The 19475-nt window shown below is 42.9% G+C and overlaps 1 protein-coding gene across 1 annotated transcript in view; it reads right to left on the reverse strand.

The window, feature by feature from the left end:
• Positions 1-10214: 10214 nt before the first annotated feature.
• Positions 10215-19475, reverse strand: part of znf704 (zinc finger protein 704) — a 43476-nt gene continuing 34215 nt past the window's right edge. The window contains exons 3-9 of the mRNA XM_070922286.1: positions 18378-18481; positions 16647-16924; positions 12996-13096; positions 12243-12537; positions 11347-11481; positions 11162-11253; positions 10215-10329 (exon numbers count right to left, since the gene is read on the reverse strand). Coding sequence (XP_070778387.1) covers positions 10215-10329; positions 11162-11253; positions 11347-11481; positions 12243-12537; positions 12996-13096; positions 16647-16924; positions 18378-18481 — 1120 coding nt within the window. The remainder of the gene's footprint in view (positions 10330-11161; positions 11254-11346; positions 11482-12242; positions 12538-12995; positions 13097-16646; positions 16925-18377; positions 18482-19475) is intronic.

Here is a 19475-nt window from a genome sequence, read left to right on the forward strand (position 1 = left end):
GTTACCGTTGGACAGAACCAGGCTAGCTGTTTCCCCCTGTTTCCAGTCTTTATGCTAAGCTAAGATAATCGTCTCCTGACAGCTTCATATTTAACGACCAAACGCGAGAGTGGTATATCATTTCATCTACAATATCAGCACAAAACAAGGATCACGCTATAATCCCTATTTCTTCTTCTAGTGAAACTATGACATTTCTGTCTTGGTGCAAACAGGCAGAATCTGTTTATCTCTCAAAGCCAGATCCTCCTGTTGCAACGCCAGGACGTCTCTCTTTGTCTTGAGTTTTCAGATGTAAGAAGCTATATTGCTTGTATAAAACTGATCCATATGTGCCTCTTTGTTCCTCCCCCCTCAGCCTCATCAATTATTCAGTGACTCGGACACACGGTACACGCCAAACATCTTGCGTGAGCTTGACTCACTGATGCCTTAGATTCCTCTGCACCTCAACCTGCTGCTCACAGGAGCCGACAGACGAGTGTGCAGCAGTGTGTCTCCAGGCTGGATAAGCATCACTACAATCACTGCATCATGTAAAATGTCAGTGAGCTTAAACCAGATGTAATGTGACCTCATGTTTAGCATCGTAAAACCGTACATTTCATGTTGGTCATCTGATGGAGGGCATGATAATGAAGCACACAGGCTTTGGTTGGTGTGAAAAGCAGCAGGGGGGAGGTTTATTATTCCATGCCAGTGTACTAGTTGATAATGCATGAGGTATGACAGCTTGCACATTGAAAAGTGTGCATTTATGGCCACAGGAATGGCTTGATCAGGGAGCAGAGGTGTGCACACACACACATGCACACGCTCACAGTAAGAACATTGAGCTTTTGTCCTCACACAAACACACAGACAAACAGGAGGAGGTGTAAATGCTACATTGAGCAGATGGGACATACCTCGGGCGGTCATCTTGAAACACACACTCCATCATCTCACACACACACACACACACACACACACACACACACATGCATTTGATGCTAACAACTCCTTGGCGGAGCTGTGCGTTTGGACCAGCGGCCTGGCGAGACGCAAGCAGCTTCCACCAGCGAGCTCTTCACATCATCACAGGATGAGACCTGAAGCCACAGGGACATATGCTGAGCAGCATGGGCACATATTGCCCCGGTGACATGATCTAACACAGTCGGCTGTCACACCTCTTTCACTCATATTGTGCCTGTGTGTGTGTGTGTGTGTGTGTGTGTGTGTGTGTGTGTGGGTGGAGGGGTCTGGGTTGTGTAATATCAGCTCAGGCGTGAGCGCAGTGAAAGAAGTCCTGCCCAAAGGGATATTTATGAAAAATAAAACAAAGGTGATAACATAACATTTAGTTGCATATTCAAATGCTTTCTTAATCAATTCTGCTTGATGAATGATGCAGCTGATATCAATGTTGCACTTGCTTGAAACGTGGATTGGAAAAGGGGAGAGCCTTGCCAATTTAGAAACATCAGGCAGAAAATGAGACACCAGGCTCATGAAAATATACTGTTACTCCAGATGACCCAGAGGAAGAACACCTGGGGGACCCATCCTGGAGCTCATCCTGTGGTTTTAAACCCGGCTCCACATAAATATAAAACAAGCAAGTGGTGGGGAGAGGCTTTGGGAGAAAAGTATTCCTATTAGAGCTGACAGTGTTAGAGATATCAGAGCACTCTGGTGTTAAATAATTCCTCAACCTGCGCCAAAATGAGACTTCCTCCTACAGGGCTGTTGTTTCAGCATCAGAAATTTTGACGTAAGTGATGCTGATTGGAGAAGACAAATTTAGGGAGATCACGCGAGTGCAGTGCATAACATTTTGCCTTTGTAGTGTATGGAGGTGTCGGCTGGCAGCTGCCAACATCTGCAAACACTTTTCCCTTCTTGTCCTGCACTGACTGTTCACCTGAACACCACATGAAAAGGCAAAACATTATAGGAAGAACGCAACATTTTGGGCAAGAGTTAGATGAGAAGATTGATACTGCTTAGCTTAGCTTAGCACAAAGACTGGAAAGAGGGGGAAACAGCTAGCCTGGCTCTGTGACAAAATTCACTTAACACCACCTATTTCTTGGACCATTAACAAGAAAGCTAATAAGTGTATTTCCCCAAATGTCGAAACAATTTCTTGAAATTTCCTTGAAGTACTTTGACACTGAACCGAAATCTTTCATGGCCCTGCTCATGAAATGACGTCCCGAGCACGGCTTCACCTCAGCAGAGAAATATCATCCCATCTTCCCTGTTTCTGTCGACAACACGAGGAAGTGTTGACACTTTACAACCCACTGTGACACCTGATGCACTGTCCATGAACAGATCTGGAGAGAACGACAATGTGTTGCATCTACGATTTAGTTTACAGTCTGGAAACACATATCAAACATTTACACTTAGAGGCATCAAAAAGATATAAAACGCAAGACACTGTGCCGGCCACGTCAGGGTGGAGAGCAGCCACTGCCAACTGAAGTCTTTGTGTGCATATACAAACACTGGTGGGCTGTAAAATGATTCAGGGAATAGTTCTAGTAAATAATCACTGTATTTTATGGCCTTGTGGTTGCCTCTTCATAGGCCACAACAAAGTTAAAGTATCATACTTGATGTAGTATAAGCAATACGTGCTTACACATGTTGGACCACATGATTTTGGCCTCATCTGATGGCACAGATGGGACATATCTTCCTTTTCAAAGCTCCCTGTGTGTTTTCAGTGGAGCTAGCAGAGGGGTCGGGGCTGCAGGTGGAGGAAGAACAACTGGGACTTCACACTTCAGACTTCTTCATAACTCCAGCTGGCACTGCAGAGCTCACTGTGAGATGCAGGCTTTAGCGCACAGCCCTCCTCTAGTGATCTGTCTTCCACAAGCATCCTGCTAGACTCTCCCAGGACCGGCTGACTGTTATTACATGCACAACCAGGATGGAGAGAGCTCCACTCAGACTGTGACTAACTGGTCCGTGCCTGCAGGGAATCACAGGTACTTTCGACTCTCTTGTATAGATTTGAAAACCACAATACAGTGTGCAGTTTAAATAAAAATATACTGTGGCGGCCCCGGCTGCTCCCAACCCCTGTCACGGACGCCAAAGCACAAATAGAGCACATTTATATAAAGGCATGTATCTCATAATTTCCTTATTGGCATGCACATGCAGTATTAAAAATACAGTTAGGCCAGAGCATATAGTATATATACTGTTTGAAAAAAGAGTGTAAAAATCCAGTGCGACAGTCATTGAGTTCTTGAGGTCTACATGATTGTAATCAGATAAAACAGCCAATGAGATGATCCAGTTTAGAGAGAGGGCGGGTCAGCACTCTCTGTGTTGCATATTCAGAGTTCAGACTGAAGGAGCTGAGGCAGAAATTATGTTTAGTTCATTAATATTCTGAATAATCAAATCCAATAATAGAATTCAGGCTGATGATAGTGTTTTTCTATCTGCCTGTTATTATTCACCCACCTTCACACAAAAGCAAGTGATGCCTTTTCAGGCTCCTGCGGAAATCACTTAGCAGCTCCGCGCTAAAAATGGGATCATCTCAGCGACTGTTTTCACACGCTGTTTGCTGAATGAGGCTTCCTTGATTTCCCAAACATTTCTAGATCCACAACAGCTTCACAACGACATACATTTATCTACAAGCCCTTGTACAAAAGGCAGAGAGGACTCATGTTTGGGAAAACAAAGAGACGGGAAAAAATAACTCACACAACAACACATTGAAACACAGCATCATCATCAAGTTCGGATCAAAAAAATAGTCACAGCAAAGATAGAAAAGTCCACTCTTAGACCTTGCAACATCTTTCCAGAACCAAGAAGGGGCCAAAAGGGCCTCTGAACGCAGCTCACAGGACATTTCTTTGTATCACAAATCTTTGAATTATAGGTATAGAAAGCAGAACTCAGACTAGCCAGCACCAGAGACATTCCATCATCGTTGCTGTGGCCCTGCATATCACAGCAACACACCTCGACGGCTGAGGTCCGCTCTAGAAACTCTCATCAAGGCACATTCAGGACTCCTATATTCCTCCGAGAAGCTGCTGGAAACACAGACTAAGGACTTCTTTTTAATCATCAACGTTCGAACCCAAAAACTGTTTACAGAAGCCATTTCAACCATTTTAAACCCTCCTCCTCCTCCTCATTCACATTCCTGAATGAATGAATGAACTAAGGATGGAGGGTCCCTCCTCTTTTTTATTGACAACAACACCCGCCATGCCCCGGCTCTGGCAGCGGATAGGAGCAGAGACGCATGAGCCTGCCCGTCAGTACAGTTGCCATGGGAACTAGCCCTACGGTCGGTGGGATGTGGATATTTTGACAACACACTGCTACTCAATCAATACTTAGGGTCATGCAAGGCAAAGCTGCGACTACTCAGGTGCACTCAACTGTTCACATAGTCCCTTTCTGTGTTTTTTAGTTCAATTTAAAATAAGTCTCATTACATTTCCAGTTGTTTTCAGTGCCACCTGCTGTCAGACTATTGTTGGGTGGTATTTCTGTAGAACACAGGAGGATCTGTGTGAAGGAGCTGCAGGCCAGCAGGGCAGATAACAACCCTGTGGGCATCTGCTCACGTCTTTTTATCGCCTGCTATAGAAGTGGGTGGCCGGCTAATCTGCAACCACAGAGCGGAGGGGGCCTCCTGACTGAAGGCAAACCCATCACTCTGACCTCAACGTCTGGAGCTGACAGCGCAAACAAAAAATGGAAATAAGAAGGGAATTTGAGAGTATCAAACTCAGGGATATCACATAAATATACTGATACACACCGATACTGTAGCTTAGATATACTGTACTGCAGCTTAATCTGTATATATTGTAGCATATATTGACCTATAGTTGGATGATATAAGGTATAATAAAAAGTGTCAGCTTCTTGTCACAAACAAGTCTTGTCATGTATGAAATACTAATCTCAGTAAGGATCAGGTTCATAAACCAGGAATGCTTATAAAACTGTCAACACATGAACTGCTGTTAAAGCCATCACTGCTCAGTGGCTAAGCTGGACAACCGTGCAGAGACATAACGTGTGTGTGTGTATGTGTGTGTGAGGACATATACACTGAGGGTCCCTCATAACTCACAAGACTTGATTTTTATACCTTCCGTAAGCAGAATAACGCTATCTTGTTTTATTCAGCTTATAAATCAGGCTGAACGCTCAGCCCTTTAATAGGCGGCAGCAGAGGGGGTAAACACACCAGAGAACAAAAGCCAGAACAGCCGCTGCCGCTCCATTTGAAGGGGGGGGGGGGGTCCTCATAAGTATTCATATCACTCTCAGTAGAGCAACAAGACTGCCTATTGTGGCTCTTTGATACCACAGTTTTAATTCTGCTGTGCAAACACATGTTTATAATGGCAGCCCGAGCGTGAGCTCGTGCTCAGCGGCTCACTCCCCGCAGGTTGCAGGGCTGAGAGCTCACTTCTGCACTAATATGAATAAGTGAGATGATCACATCAGGAGGATGATGCCATATGGCAAGTTTGGCATCATTAGGGTGACAATTTGGGAGTAAATATATCTTGAGTCTTGATCCCTCTTTGTCTGCCAGTTTTGCCCAAAGGGAAGTAAATGATCCAATATCCCAAACATCTCTACAACATGTTCAACTGTTGGGTACGAAATTAAAGTTTTAGACTGCCAAGACTCGGTCAAAATGAAAACATTTTGAGCATGAATGCGACTACGGGTGACTTTGCTTTGCGCTTAAAAGCTAGTTTGTCATGTTCAATCTCAACTAAGGGCACTTTACTCAGTTCTTCCGGAGCCGCATCACATCGTCGTCTTCGTCAGATTGAGTTTGCTCAGTTGTTATGAAATGAAAACATGTAAAGTTTGAACATCTACAGTTCCATGACAACTGATACAACTCAATCTACTGGTAAAGACTGTGATATGGTTGAAAGCTCCAGAACAAACGAGCAAATGGACGTTGAGTTGAAATTGTTCCATCAACCACTATTTCCAAGGTCAAGAATGAACGATTAGTTAGTTTGAGTATTGAATATTTTTGTTGCTTGGGGTACCGAAAATACTTCCATACTCGCACATAAGAATGAGTATTTTTCGCAGTAATTTAAAACAAAATGCACTAATTTCATTTTCTATGAAAATCATCCATTTCTCTTACCTACAGGGCTGAACCCGACAAATGGGGAGACAGTAAATAAAGTCACTAAAATAAAACCATCGAGACTGATGAGGAAGCAGGAGAGAGAATAGAGGTTTTTTGGGGCGACTCACTCACTAACTTGTGTCTGGACACTTGGTAGACTTGAGGCAGGGTGTTTTTATTTTCATGTTCTACAGCATAACATTGTGTACAAAATGGAGTTAATATGATCACATGGGAGAAACAGCACTGCATGGGAATATAGCACCTCCATTTCTGCCCCGCCAAGGCCACAGCACCAGCATGTATAGTATGCAAAGACAGACCTGGGCCAAGTGTCTTTGAAAGCCCCTTCATGCTAAGGTCATCTTTGTGCCTTCGGCAGTGAATGGCACCAAGATGTTCTCAGTACAACGATGCAGCTCAGGCCACAGTCCACAAACAAATCCCAGAGTTCCTCTCTGATCTACGAGGAGATGGACACGTTTGGTAAATATGGCAGCAAATATCCTTTTGAGGTCATTTGGACTTACCCTAAACAAGGGTGTGAGATTAGCTCATTTTGGCCAAATCTTATTACTAGCCATTTGATCGACACAACGCTGACCTAGAATCAGCATCAAGGGAGAGCTTCTTTTAAAATTAGCTGCCTGCAGATGCTGCCACTTAAAATATCCAGTTTTGCCAGAACCTCTGAATGGTCTGAACTACTGTAGGGACTTGTTCCTGGACAGGACCCTGACAGAATCTGATTGGCTGCCAGTTTTTCCCACACACTGATGGAGGAGATGGTCCGAACACAAACATGAAGCACCGCGATGATGGAGAAAGGGCAGTGGGGACTGCATGGAGTTAACAAAAAAACAAAAAAAACATCAGCCACATCCAGCCACTGAGGTCTGGACAAACAAAAACATTCTTGAACCCTGAAGCGTGTTTGTCAGGCTCTGGCAGTGGACTCGACCTGCACACACCCTGACAGGAAAACGCCACAGGCAATTTGATAAAAGTGTGTAACTCCTTGGGAGGAGCGAGAGTGATGCTCGGAGGAGGGGCGCAGAGCACCGTGCTTCAGTGGCAGCCCGCATACTTTTGCCCGGGGCTCCTTCACATTCACACACAGAGGCGTGCGACTGCACACATGGGCGCAAACACACCGAGATGTCAATCAAACTAATTGCAAGTGGGCCTGCGTGACACCGGGAGAGGAGAATTGGAAATAAGATAAAGGTTTTAATCAACTGTGGTTTCCGACCGCTTAGCGGCGCCAGCAGCGGGGAGCGCGACGTGAAGGAGCTCCAGGCGGGAGCGTGTGGGTCACACTCACTGAAAAGAGCATAACAAGCTTGGCTTGCAGTGAGAATTATTCCTGGGCTCCCTCCTACAGTTACAATAGCCACAAACATTTCCTTCAGCAGAACATGAAAACAAAATTCATAAACAGTAAATATATTCATATATATATATATGAAAAAAACAAAACAGCCAAATCAATGTCTTTTTTTGCTTTGAATCTAAACAGGTTTTTTCTTTACGTATATATAGATTTGTCTTTTCTTAAACAATAATACGTTCACATAATACAATGGCAAATCAGTTTGAGATAATCTAAATATTTCTTACTGAAACATCAATGTAATGACATAGAAGAAGCACAATGATTTTTTTTAAGAGTGACTTTAAGGCTATCTCTATATTCAAAACAATAGTAGCCCAACAGGTTGAACGGTACATTATTTTCTTACGCAACGTCATACTTGAACCTGTCTTGTTCATAAGGTGGCGGCTGTAATGACCGAGGTCGCTAGTCATAAACATGGAGCTTAGAGAAAATACAAGAACTACATATGTACATGAACAGACAAAGAAAAAAAAATACACAAAATAGAGCAAAACATAACGGCTACGATTTTCAGGTGCGAAAGTACTGTTAAATGAGCGAGCGTGTGAGTTTATTAGCTGGTGTTGGTTTTGAGTAACTCTGGTGTAAATTGATCCTGTGTGTGTGACAAAAATGCCAATAAAGATTTCAGCGTGCATTCAAACAAATTTCCAATAATGCGGAGAGTAAATGCAGAAACAGAATCACAATATGCCTTTTTGTAGAAACATTTGTCTCAACTTAAACACATTTCTATTTCTGAACATAGTAATAAAGTAGAACGCAGCCCCCTGTGCCAAAAGAGTTGGTCTGTTCATCACTACAAAGTGAACATCTGTAAACTATTTGGCCTTGTGATTTTGTTTCCTGTCTTTGAGCCAACAAGGAGGCTGGAATTCAAATGAACACATACAAATGACAAATCAGATGACCACATTATTTTTTTATCAATCACACTCTTTACCTCTTTCTACCTCGTCAGTAACAAGGTCACGTGCTGATCACAAGGACTTGTATGAAAGCTTGAGCCAGAGCTTTGCTTGCATGTTGCCAAGTGAATGAAGTGTCCAGTGCACATTAAACAACAAAGGAGTGACCTAATCAAGTGCTTATAACTTAAGTCTGGGTGGTCAAACATTTGCTTTTTTTTTTTTTTTTGCTGTTAGTTTCTTTCATAACATTTGGAAATGAAAAGGGCTCGTGGAACATAGAAACATTTTCAACTCTCTAGAAGTAGCCACAAATGTACCAAGTGCTCCGTTACACACATACAGTGCAAGTGCGTCTCTTTTGGTTTTCAGCCCTCCCCCTTTGGTTAACATATCATCAAGATGCACCACAGTGGCGCACCACATAACCATGAAGACATTTTGTTCCCTTTGGGAAGGTGTGTTGGTTGAGGAGGAGGGCAATCTGTCTCTCTGTATGTGGTGATGTTTATCTTTTTATGGCCTCGCACGCTGCTGACTTCATGCTTCCAGTGCTGTCAGGAAGGTCTTTTAACACACTTTCTTTAGCAGGTGGAAGGTAAACAGTCTTTGTTTCGCCAAAAAAAAAAAAAAAAAGAGAAGAAAATAACTATATCAACAACAGTAAACATGGCACCTTAACAAAAACCAAAAACATAAAGAATAAGATAAAGGAGTTTTTGGTTGCAAAGTTGTCATGTGTAATGAAAGAGAGAAGCTATTGAGATAGCGCTGTATACAGTATAACCCCAAGTTTTAGCTGCTGGTTTTTGCTTTCTTTAGAATCACATCCCTGATAAAACAAAGAAAATGAATCAACTGGATAAAAAAGTGACATAGAAAACAGCTCCTGTCTTCTGCTTTGATTGTGTGTTTGTGTGTGTGAATGCTGTTGCGGTTTGTATGTAGTAAATCACTGGTACGGTCCATCTGCTTTCCCTGACTGTAAATTGTATCTTTTTTGCATTGATCATTCACCTTGTGTGTCTCTATTCTTTCTACGTGTCAGCCTGCCCTTCCCGGCTCTGCCATACATTCCCTTGGGGCTGTCAGGAGTGAAGAGCAGGTGAGGAACCGGGAGAGGCTGTGATGTCGGTGATAAAAGATCACCTCAAAAAGTCCAGAAATAAAACAAGAGATGAACAAGTTGAGGGAACAAAAACTGTGAGCTTAACCTCCGTGCTTTTTCATAATGTTCTTCAAAAACTGTAGCAAAGAGGCCCATTCTTCTTTTGGATAAAAAAGATTTTTTTTCTTTTAACAAAACACACAAAAAAAGCTTTTGGCCTTTTTTCTGGACCCCTTCTTTGACTAGACTTTCCGTTTAAAAACCAGAGCTTTACAAAACATAGAAAGATGCAACACTGAACCCAACATAAAAAACAGGAGAAATCTTTAGATCTATTTTTCTTTACACGGTTTAGCTGCACTGGGGTTTCCCAAAACTGGGAATGATGGGAATGGCGAGGCAGTACTGGGAATCCTGGACGGCAATGTAAAAGGTGACTCCGCTGTCCTTTGGTTCCTTCCACAGCTGGAGTGGTTCAGTGGAGCTCAGGGGGGAAACAACAGGGGCGGAGCCGGAGCTTGACGGACAGTTGCGATTTTGAGCTGAAGAAAACCAAATGCATGCAAAACGATGGCCCCCCCGCTCTCTGGCTGAAAGGCAGCAGCGCCTGTTGGCGTGGAGCGTCGTGACGTCGGCGGGGAACGTTCAGTCGGTGAATCTCTGGCAGGCCTTTTTCCAGCGGCAGGCAGTGCACCACATGTCGCGGTTCTCCATCCCGTACACCTTACGGCACTTCTTCCCTTCACCACGCACCTTCCGACTGGGGAGGAGAGAAGAAGAAGAACAGATGAAACTGTCCTGATGGAGAAGACTGTAAACTATCATGTGTTTGAACTATTAACAATATCATGAGCTCTAGTAGCAAACCTGTGGTAAAAAACATTCCAATACAGAAAAACACTTGTTAGAGATTCCTTTAAAATAGATCTAAATAAACTTCCTTCCTCGTGAGACACTTTGGACTACTCTCACAGAGACCGATGCACAGGCAGTCCAAATTTTGAGAAATGTGTTTATTTGCTTTATTGCCAAGAGTTAGATGAGAAGAACGATTCCTTTAGACAGCGCTTATGCTAAGCTAAGCTAACTGTCTGCTGGTTGTAGCTTCATATTTACCGTATAGATATGAGACTTCAGGAAGGCAAATAAGTGCATTTCTCAAAATGTGGACTTGTTCCTTTAAGTATGGCTTTGGTGTTATTCACAGGATCAAAGTGTTTTCTAATTGAAGTTAAACCATAAACAGACAACAATGACTCTTCAATATGCATTACCCTCTCTCATTTGTGTCCTAATGTGGTAAACAGGAGACACCACATAAATCATACAATCTAAAACAGCTTGGTTCCTTATTGAAGTGGATTAGGCAAATCAGAGGCCGACCTGAGCCGACTAATCATGAGTTCTTTTTAATTAAGAGTCATAGACCTGATTAGTGAGAGTCAATATTCCAGTTCTCATCTTTTATCTCAGTAAGGTTTAATTCAAGTAGAAAATCATATTAGATGCATTTCTTGGTAAAAATATAATATATGCTTTCAGTTTAAAAGGAAATGTCAGATAAGACTCAGCAAGCAGTCCGGATCCAGTACCTGAGGGCAGTGGTGGCTCTGGGAGGGGACGAGAGGACGGCGATGGTCTGGGAACGCTGTTCACCGAAGCCCTGGCTTTTGCTGGGAGACACCTGAGGAGGGCAGACACATTTTGTCATTATAATGAACCCAAATGAAAGTGTGTATGTGGCTGAGAATAAATGTTTGGTCTAAAGTTTCCTCACCGTGTTCCCAGTGAAAGTGACAGGCGGTGACTGCCAGGAGATGCTAAAGCTGGAGCTGTTGGTGGGAGTGAAGCTGGTGGAAGCTGAGCCGGCCGAGTTACTGCTGCTGGACGGGATGGACACCGGAGCCGTGGCCTGAGGGCAGAGGTCAAAGGTCAAAATGGTAGTATTGTTTTATGTATGTGGAACAGTAGTATGATGAGGCTGAAAAGAAAACCTAGAGCTCTGTACAATAGTATCTTGAATTGGTTGAATACTAGACCAAGTCCCTTTGAAGTAATTTTGGTCCCTGAAATATGTAAATACAAGTGAGCCTCAAACTGATCCCATCCGTAAAGAAAAAGAAATGGCAATATTTTTTTCAGCAAAGATCTAAGGAAGCAGCAGTCTTTAGGTATCTCAGATTATAAAATTCTTAAATTAAGCACTAATAACTTATGTTGTTGGTAAAACATGTAGCTAAACACACGTAGCTGTCACATTAATGGCATCAACAGATTAATATGATTGGTTAAATTGGTTAAAATTGATGGATTGTGTCATTATTCCACCTACAATTAATTGTTCAAACCTGCCGCTGCGTGTCGATATACCACAGCTGTTAGCACAGCTGCTAACAGAAGCAAGGGACCACAAGTCGCTGTGACATCATTCGTTTTTTGTAAACACTGTGACACATAATCAGGATAATGAGGACCCTGATAGTGTGTGAGAGAAAATGTGTGCATTTTGTGTGTGTGTGTGTGTGGGGCCTGATAAGTGCGTTGTGGTGTGTATATTGATCCAGAGAGTGCATTGATCCTTTATCTTCATGTTGAGTTTGACTGCGTGTGTCGTACATTGATCTTAATCTTGCCGGTGCGAGTGTGTGCGTTTATGTGTGTGTACATGCTCACCTGGTAGGCGTGGTCCGTGTGGATGAGGTAGAGTGCGCTGGGCGCAGAGCGGCTGAGCGGGGTGGTGCCGCCAGAGTGAGGCTCCTTGGTCTCAGAGGACTGTGGAGGTCTGTGGGAGTCCGGCAGTTGGATGAGAGAGGGGAGGGGAGAGGGGGGAGGAGGAGGGGGAGAGAGGACGGACGGGGACACGGGAGACAGGCTGCTCAGCCCGTCGGCCACAGAGTCCGTGTTGAGCTTGATCTCTGTGTAGTAGAAGTCCTCCTCGCCGTCGCTGCAGTCCGAGTCACAGTTACGCCTAAAAACAGATGGAGGATACAAACGGTGAGAGGTAATGGAGAGCGAGGAAGGACGGAGAGAAATGAAAAGATAAATAGGGAAATAAGGACAAGTTCACTATGAATGCTGATTAATTTACATCTACAGTGTAAAGCAAAACGTGTTCAATGCAATCCCTCACGACCCCTGCCAACCAACAAAATACCATCACCTGCAGTTAATCAGAGCGGCCTCTGTTTAATTGAATGTCAGTATCAATGTGTGATTCATCCGATATCATTGTTCTTTGCCTCGCCACCTGTCACCTGCCCCCTCACCCAGAGCAGGAAGTATTACCATAGCGATAATCCATCAGCCATCAATCTGCTGTTTTGACAATGAGCTTCAATGAGGTTTGAAGGGTCAGAGAGGAAGCGAAAAAGATGCTAGCTTAGGTAGCTAAGGTATGCAGTGTGTATATGTGTGTTGTTGTCTTACCCCAGGTGGATGGTGCGGATGTGTCTCTGGATGCCAGCAGCGGTACTCAGGACCTTGCCACAGTTCTTCCACAGGCACTTGAACATCACCTTCATGGAATTCTGCAGGAAACACAAAGTACAGCAGCTAGAGTCAGAAAACACAGGAGCTTACAAATGTTTTCATGTTGACAGAAAGACGTGGTTGTTTTTTTGGCAAAAAGAGCAACAAGTCATGAATCCTTATACAGTATAACAGTGTTTGATTGATGCTCTCATACTGAATTAAAAACAGCATTCCTCTATGAACACAGAGTAGATGACACACAATCATAACCAAGCAAATGTCTTACCTTTGAGAATGTGACTATTCTTATCTGCCACCATCATCACTGGCACTATATGAGTGTGCAGATCCCTGAGCTGTTGTCTCATGATATACTGTATGTATATATATAAAACTCACTCACTCATTCAATTCATCTCTATGTTACAGAAGGTTAGATGGATCTGGTATTTCGCTCAAGGGTTGGTCAACTATCCAAAAGTGCATCATTTAAAATGCTTCCTCATTATCAGGCAGGTAGAAGAATATTTCAGGCTGATAACATACAAGCATATTGATGTCTCAACTGAGACTTTTACGTTTTTAAGGGGTCAGTTGAGGATTTTTTTTTTTTTTTTCAACTCTGTCCTTTCACTCATAAAAAAACTACAGCAGATTTCTCACTTTGCTGGGAACTCCAGGAGCTCTTTCAAAGACCCTGAAGTGCAACACACATCAGCTGCATTGTGGAGCATTTGTTTGATGTGCGCCAACTGACGCCCACAGCACACACCAGATGTGTCGTACAGACAGATGAAGGTGGCGAGGTACAGTAGCCGGGATGTGCTGACCTGGGGAGTGAAAGTGATCACTGGGAAAGTGGACAGCAGCATATCCTGAGACTAAGGTCAGACTAAGGTCTCAGGATATGGACTAAAGACTAGGTCCCTGACCGGAATCAAACTGGGAGTGTTGAAATTACACAGTCAGCGTCTTCAACCCCTACGCTACCAGGACACCCTGTACATTGTGTCACTACCTATCTTTATGGTGGTGGTGGTGGAGTTTGCTGAAGCATTAAAATGATGCATTTGGTTATTCTGTCGCGTCATGTTGAAGCTTCACTTCAGTAAAAAAAAGTGAATATTCACTTTATACTGACAACAAAGGAATTAAACAACTTCACTATACATGCTCCCTCCTCTTTGTTACAGTTTGAACGGACACACAGCTTCACTGTAACATCTTTCCTCTGAACACACATTTATCTAGCAGCTGACTGAGGACAAACAACAGTACATTTTTCTCTGGATTTTGAGCTAGCGAGGCTCTTGTATCTTTTATCGGTCTTCTGTAATTACACCACTGGCCTCCTGGAGAGACTGTACATTGTTTCTCATGGAGAGAAAAGCCCTGAGAGCTTTCTCCCAGGGCCCTCCTGCCTCCCCGTTCTGAGCCATTATTAACAGGCCTGTCTATCAAACTATTGTTGAGGGGGCTGATTTAATTTTGACAAGATGTTGTTTCTTTAAATTTTCCTCCTCTTTTCAGAAACGCATGCACACACAACAATCAGTCCCCCGTGCATTGTTTTGTCTTTGGGTAACAAAAGCCTGATTTGTGTGTCAGTAAGTGTGCGTGTGTGTGTGTGAGAGAGAGTGTGTGTTATTCCCTTTAAAAGAAGCATTTCACGGTTAATTAAATGGTGAGCTCAAAAACGGTATTGTCTTGCCAAGAGAGAAGCGAGAGCACAAGAGGAGTATGTAGATAATTTCATGTGAAACCTTGGCATTGCACACATAGCATATGTGTGTGTGTGTTTATGTAAGTCAACTACATTGTTATCCAAGCTTTTAGAGAATTTGTTTTTGTCTCCATCCATGCCCCATTCTCTCTTCCTTCTCCCTGTAATTCCTGTTAGTCGCTTTAATTCTCTACCCATAACCTTCCTTTCTCTTCCTCTCCCTGCTTGCTCTTCTTCCTCTTTCCCACTTCTAATTGTCTGTCTCTCCCTCTCGATGCCCTTCTTTGTGATAATTCCCCAATGAATATATTGTAAATATTGTAATTTCTTTTGTATTGTGGTGGTTGCTTTTTGTTCTGTGTTCTGCACTATCTCTGTGGGCATTGCCATTTTTTCATTTCGCTGCACATCCTACATATGCATGTGACAAATAAAGTTCTTGAATCTTGAATACAGTGCGGTGTGCTGATGAGGAGCTCCCCCAAGAGTCTTTATCGATTTTTTGAGGAGACATGAAGCCAGCAGGATCTTTATGTTTGCTGCAGCCAGTATTAAAATCATTACTGCCATTGTGGAGCGGCTGCATGTGAAGGCTGAGAAGTAATTATGAAGGGCAAATGTCTGGGGAGGACACACACAAACACATACATATAGAGCGAGGAGAGAAAACACGGGCCAGAGAAACAATGGGGGAGAGAGAGTGAAAAGAGGGACAGATGGATGATACTGACAGCTGACGACAAACTAGCAAGTAGGAGAGCTGATAAGGAGAGAGGGAGATAAAGAGAGAGCAAAGCAATATACATCTGAAAAAATAATGAGAGTGACACTGAGCTGTGGACGTAATGAGCTGTCAGAGGTGTGTAGAAATGAGACGAGCCGAAATGATGAGTGAGAAAAAAGCTGTGCATGTATGTGTGTGTCGTGCTCATAACATCTGGACAGCAAAGACAAAACTACCACTGGAGCAAAAGGCTGCGTGTCCTTTCTTGTCCCATTTCTATCTCTGCCAATCAGTCAGTCAAAGTCTAAAGTGCATCCATAACCTCAGTGGTTAATACCACAGTGTGCTGAAGAAGGTAATCAACCAGCTGGAGTACATATGACAGCATCTCAAAGACAAGTTACTGACCCTTTTCTTACTGAGAGATCAGCCTGTTATCAGAAGAACTGCTGCCGTTCTTTTTTAAACCCCTTTAATACGTGACTCTGAGACAGCTATTTTCTTACAGTACTGTTGTGACTGTTTCTAAACCTTATAGGACACATGAGGTCATGATCACATTCAACATTTTCCATTTCCTAGAACCTGTGAGGATTAAGGTGGTAATTGGTCAGTTTAATTGGAACTTGCAGAAGAAAAATAACTCTTTGAAGGTTCATTATTACAAATTTCTCTGTGATCACTCATTTTATGTATCAATATAGCTGATCACACAATACAGGTGTTGTAATTATCCTGTATCTACTATATGTTTATTTTTTCAGACATCTTAGTGATCAGTGGTTAGACTGAGCCTGTGCCTTTGTGTTTGTTTGGGGAATATTTGTAAATGTGTTACAAAATAAAAAAACAAAACAAAACAAAACCATCCTAAAGTAGTGATTGGATTAACATCTCAGTGCTGCAGTGCAGGAATTATTGATTACCTGGTTAATGGGTAGCATTTAAACCACGATTAAAGATTAGATGTTTCTTAACGTCTGGTATTTCAAATGTTCTCAAATCGTAATAAATGATTTCTCCTTGTGTATGCCTCTTTCTTTTTCAATAGCAGAAATGCCTTCAACTACTAATTCACCATGGTTTGTTTTGAGCATACAGATGCAGAACGGGCCTTTCCTTTTAGCCTTTTAACTCAGATGTTGTCTACAGTATTCACCTTGCGCTTGCGAGGGATGGGCTCGTCGAAGAGCAGACTGCTGCCGTCCTGCTCGTCCAGGCTGGGGTCTTCAGGCCCTGCAGGTCCGGGTCCTACACCACCCAGACTGGGCACACGGAAGGGCTTGAAGCTGTCAGCAGAGAGCGGTGGAGAAGGTGTGGAAGGGTTGGACTGGTCACTGGGGGCAGACCAGCTCCAGTAGCCCCCTGAAGAGCTGTTGCTGGATGGGGTGAAGGGGCCAGCTGAGCCGTTGTCCTTCCACGAACCACTCAGACCTTCTGAGAAGATGGAGGTGAACAGAAAGGGGAGAGAGGCAGGGATGGAGGGGAGGGAAGAAATGAGAACATAGGGAAGAAGTGAGAGGATGGGGAAGAGAGGAAGAAAGGTCAAACATGAGAGTCAATCTAACCATAAATCGAACTTCTTCAGTTATTTTTGTAGATTATACAACCACAGTAAAACATGTGGGCGTTCCTCTGTCAATGATATGAGATCAAGACATTAAATTAAGTTCAGACAGCTTTATTTGCACTTCACACAAAAGAGCCTCTCAGCACTCCTGTTGATGGTGACACAAGAAAATAAAGGCTACTTTCTTGTTCTGTGATTCCGCTGAGACGCTTCCAAGGTCTTGTTTTTTTTTTACATCAAAGAAACGCTTCTTTTGAATGTCGGCTACAAAAGGCATTTCACTTTGTGAAGGTTGAGGCTGGGGAAAACTTTGGAGTGTGAAACATAAGTGTGTATGAGAAAGTCTACGTGTGTTTTGAGGCGTGTGTGTGTGTGCGTGTGTGTGTGTGTAGCAAAGTGAGTAAGATCAGAGACAGTGAGAGTTAAGAGTAGTTTGTTTGGTTTAGGGAAGCTGCTTCTTGGTGGGGCGTCTCTCCTCTCAGTCTTGCTTCTTTCTTTACTACGTATCACAGAAAAGAGGTAGTGGCTCAACAATAAGAAAGCAAATAATATAATTGAATGAAGTGATAATATCAAGATAAGATTTTTTAATGTCAATGTCAACCATGGCGCTACGCTTGATGACGATCTCTAAGTGTGCACAATGCAGGAGAACCTAGTGTGTACTGATGTAAATGCACATTGCACGATCTCCAACATACATACATGGGTGTGACATCTCTATGACTTCATTAAGATAAAACTGTACAGTTGGTGTTTAAAATCCACTTGTGCATGTGTGCATGATGTATGTGATTTATTTACATTTATCATCTGACCGCGTGTGTATGTGTGACTGTGCACGTGCATGGTGGTTGGAGGGTTGGCTGCACATCTGTTTGGTTGAACGGCAGTTGGTTGGTTGCACTGACTATCTAAGTGGTTGCATGTGATTGCAGTTAGGGGGAAGTTTGGATTTCCGCCACTGTGGCGAGTGGCAGAGATCCAGACTCATTGTGCTTTTCTGTGGATGTGCAGAACTCATTGATGAGAGAGCCCTAAAGCACAGCAGGTGGCAGTAATTTATCAACCTAAGCTTCCACATGCATTCACAAGATAACAGCTGCGAGGGACTGAAAAGTCAGTGTACAGCACAACATACAAATTACAAGCTGAGGCTAGGCTACTTTTCTTTTTTTATGTGTTAATTTTTCATAACAAATCTGCTTTATTAAAGATAGGAGGGAATTAGACATCAAAGCCAAAGATTCATTTGTCAAAACCCACTGTGTGAAAAGGAAATCTCCACTTAATCAGTTGTTTAATAGTTGTGATACTCACCGTTGACTTTGACAGGTGGACTCCTGACCAGCGGGCTGGTGGAGAGACTTGTCAGCACCATAGCAGCCGTCACCTTGTCCATGTCCACTTCCTCCTCCGACCGTCTGTCAAAATACACGAACAACAAAAAGAGGAGAATTTTATTTTAAAAACTCACGCTACTGTATACAATGTTTTCCATATGCAGATTTTAACAGGCCACAACACAAACACCATACACAAATATACAGATTAGGCCTTCTGGTCTCAAACCAGCTGCAATGACAGCAACATAAGCTGCTAATTACATTTATTTGGTCCTTTGAGGTTGACTGATGCAATCTCCCAGACACCATTGGAAAAACCAACAGCTAAAATGCTACTGTGCAAAATAAAAGTTAAAGAGATAAATGCAAAGCTAAACTGATTCTTGTACATACTGCCTAAAGAAAGCCTGTATTATCAATATAAGCTCAGTGCTGTACAGTACACACACTAGCCAATCCATATAACAGACTGTAACCACACACAACACGCATTTGTCTTTTCTTATTGGCCCCCAGCAAACGTGCACTAGAAGACAGGTGTCTTGATCCTCTCGCATGTATTCCTCTGAGAGAGGCAATCCCTGTGATCAAAGAGACGTCAATAGCTTTATTACTGACAGTATGGTACATGCTCACTATTAGCGCAACAAGCAGTGTGTGTGTGTGTGTGTGTGTGTATGTGTGTGAGTATGGATGTGTGTGTGTTTTATTCCTGAGCAAGCCAGACTTTGATGGTGTGTGGAAGCCAAATGATCAAAGTCAGTTCTATTACAATGACGAAATCTCCTGCTGCCTTGGAAAAACATGACATCAGCCATCAGCAAGTTTTCACAGCCGCTGAGATCAAGTCGCAAGTTATACTGCATCTTAATTGGTACACATCCAGCGCAGGAAACAAACTGTTGAAATAAACAACCCATCTCTTACTTTCCTAATACCTGTCAAACAAAAATGCCCACTAAGTAGTGAGAGGACGGAGGATTGTAAATTATAGTAATAATAAAGTTATGCAAAACCTGTGAGATGATGCAACAGAATTTATGTCTTAATGCTAATACATTTGTTACTTTAA

This window comes from Enoplosus armatus, chromosome 16 (genome assembly GCF_043641665.1).
Source record: "Enoplosus armatus isolate fEnoArm2 chromosome 16, fEnoArm2.hap1, whole genome shotgun sequence".
In the NCBI taxonomy this organism is placed as follows: domain Eukaryota; kingdom Metazoa; phylum Chordata; class Actinopteri; order Centrarchiformes; family Enoplosidae; genus Enoplosus; species Enoplosus armatus.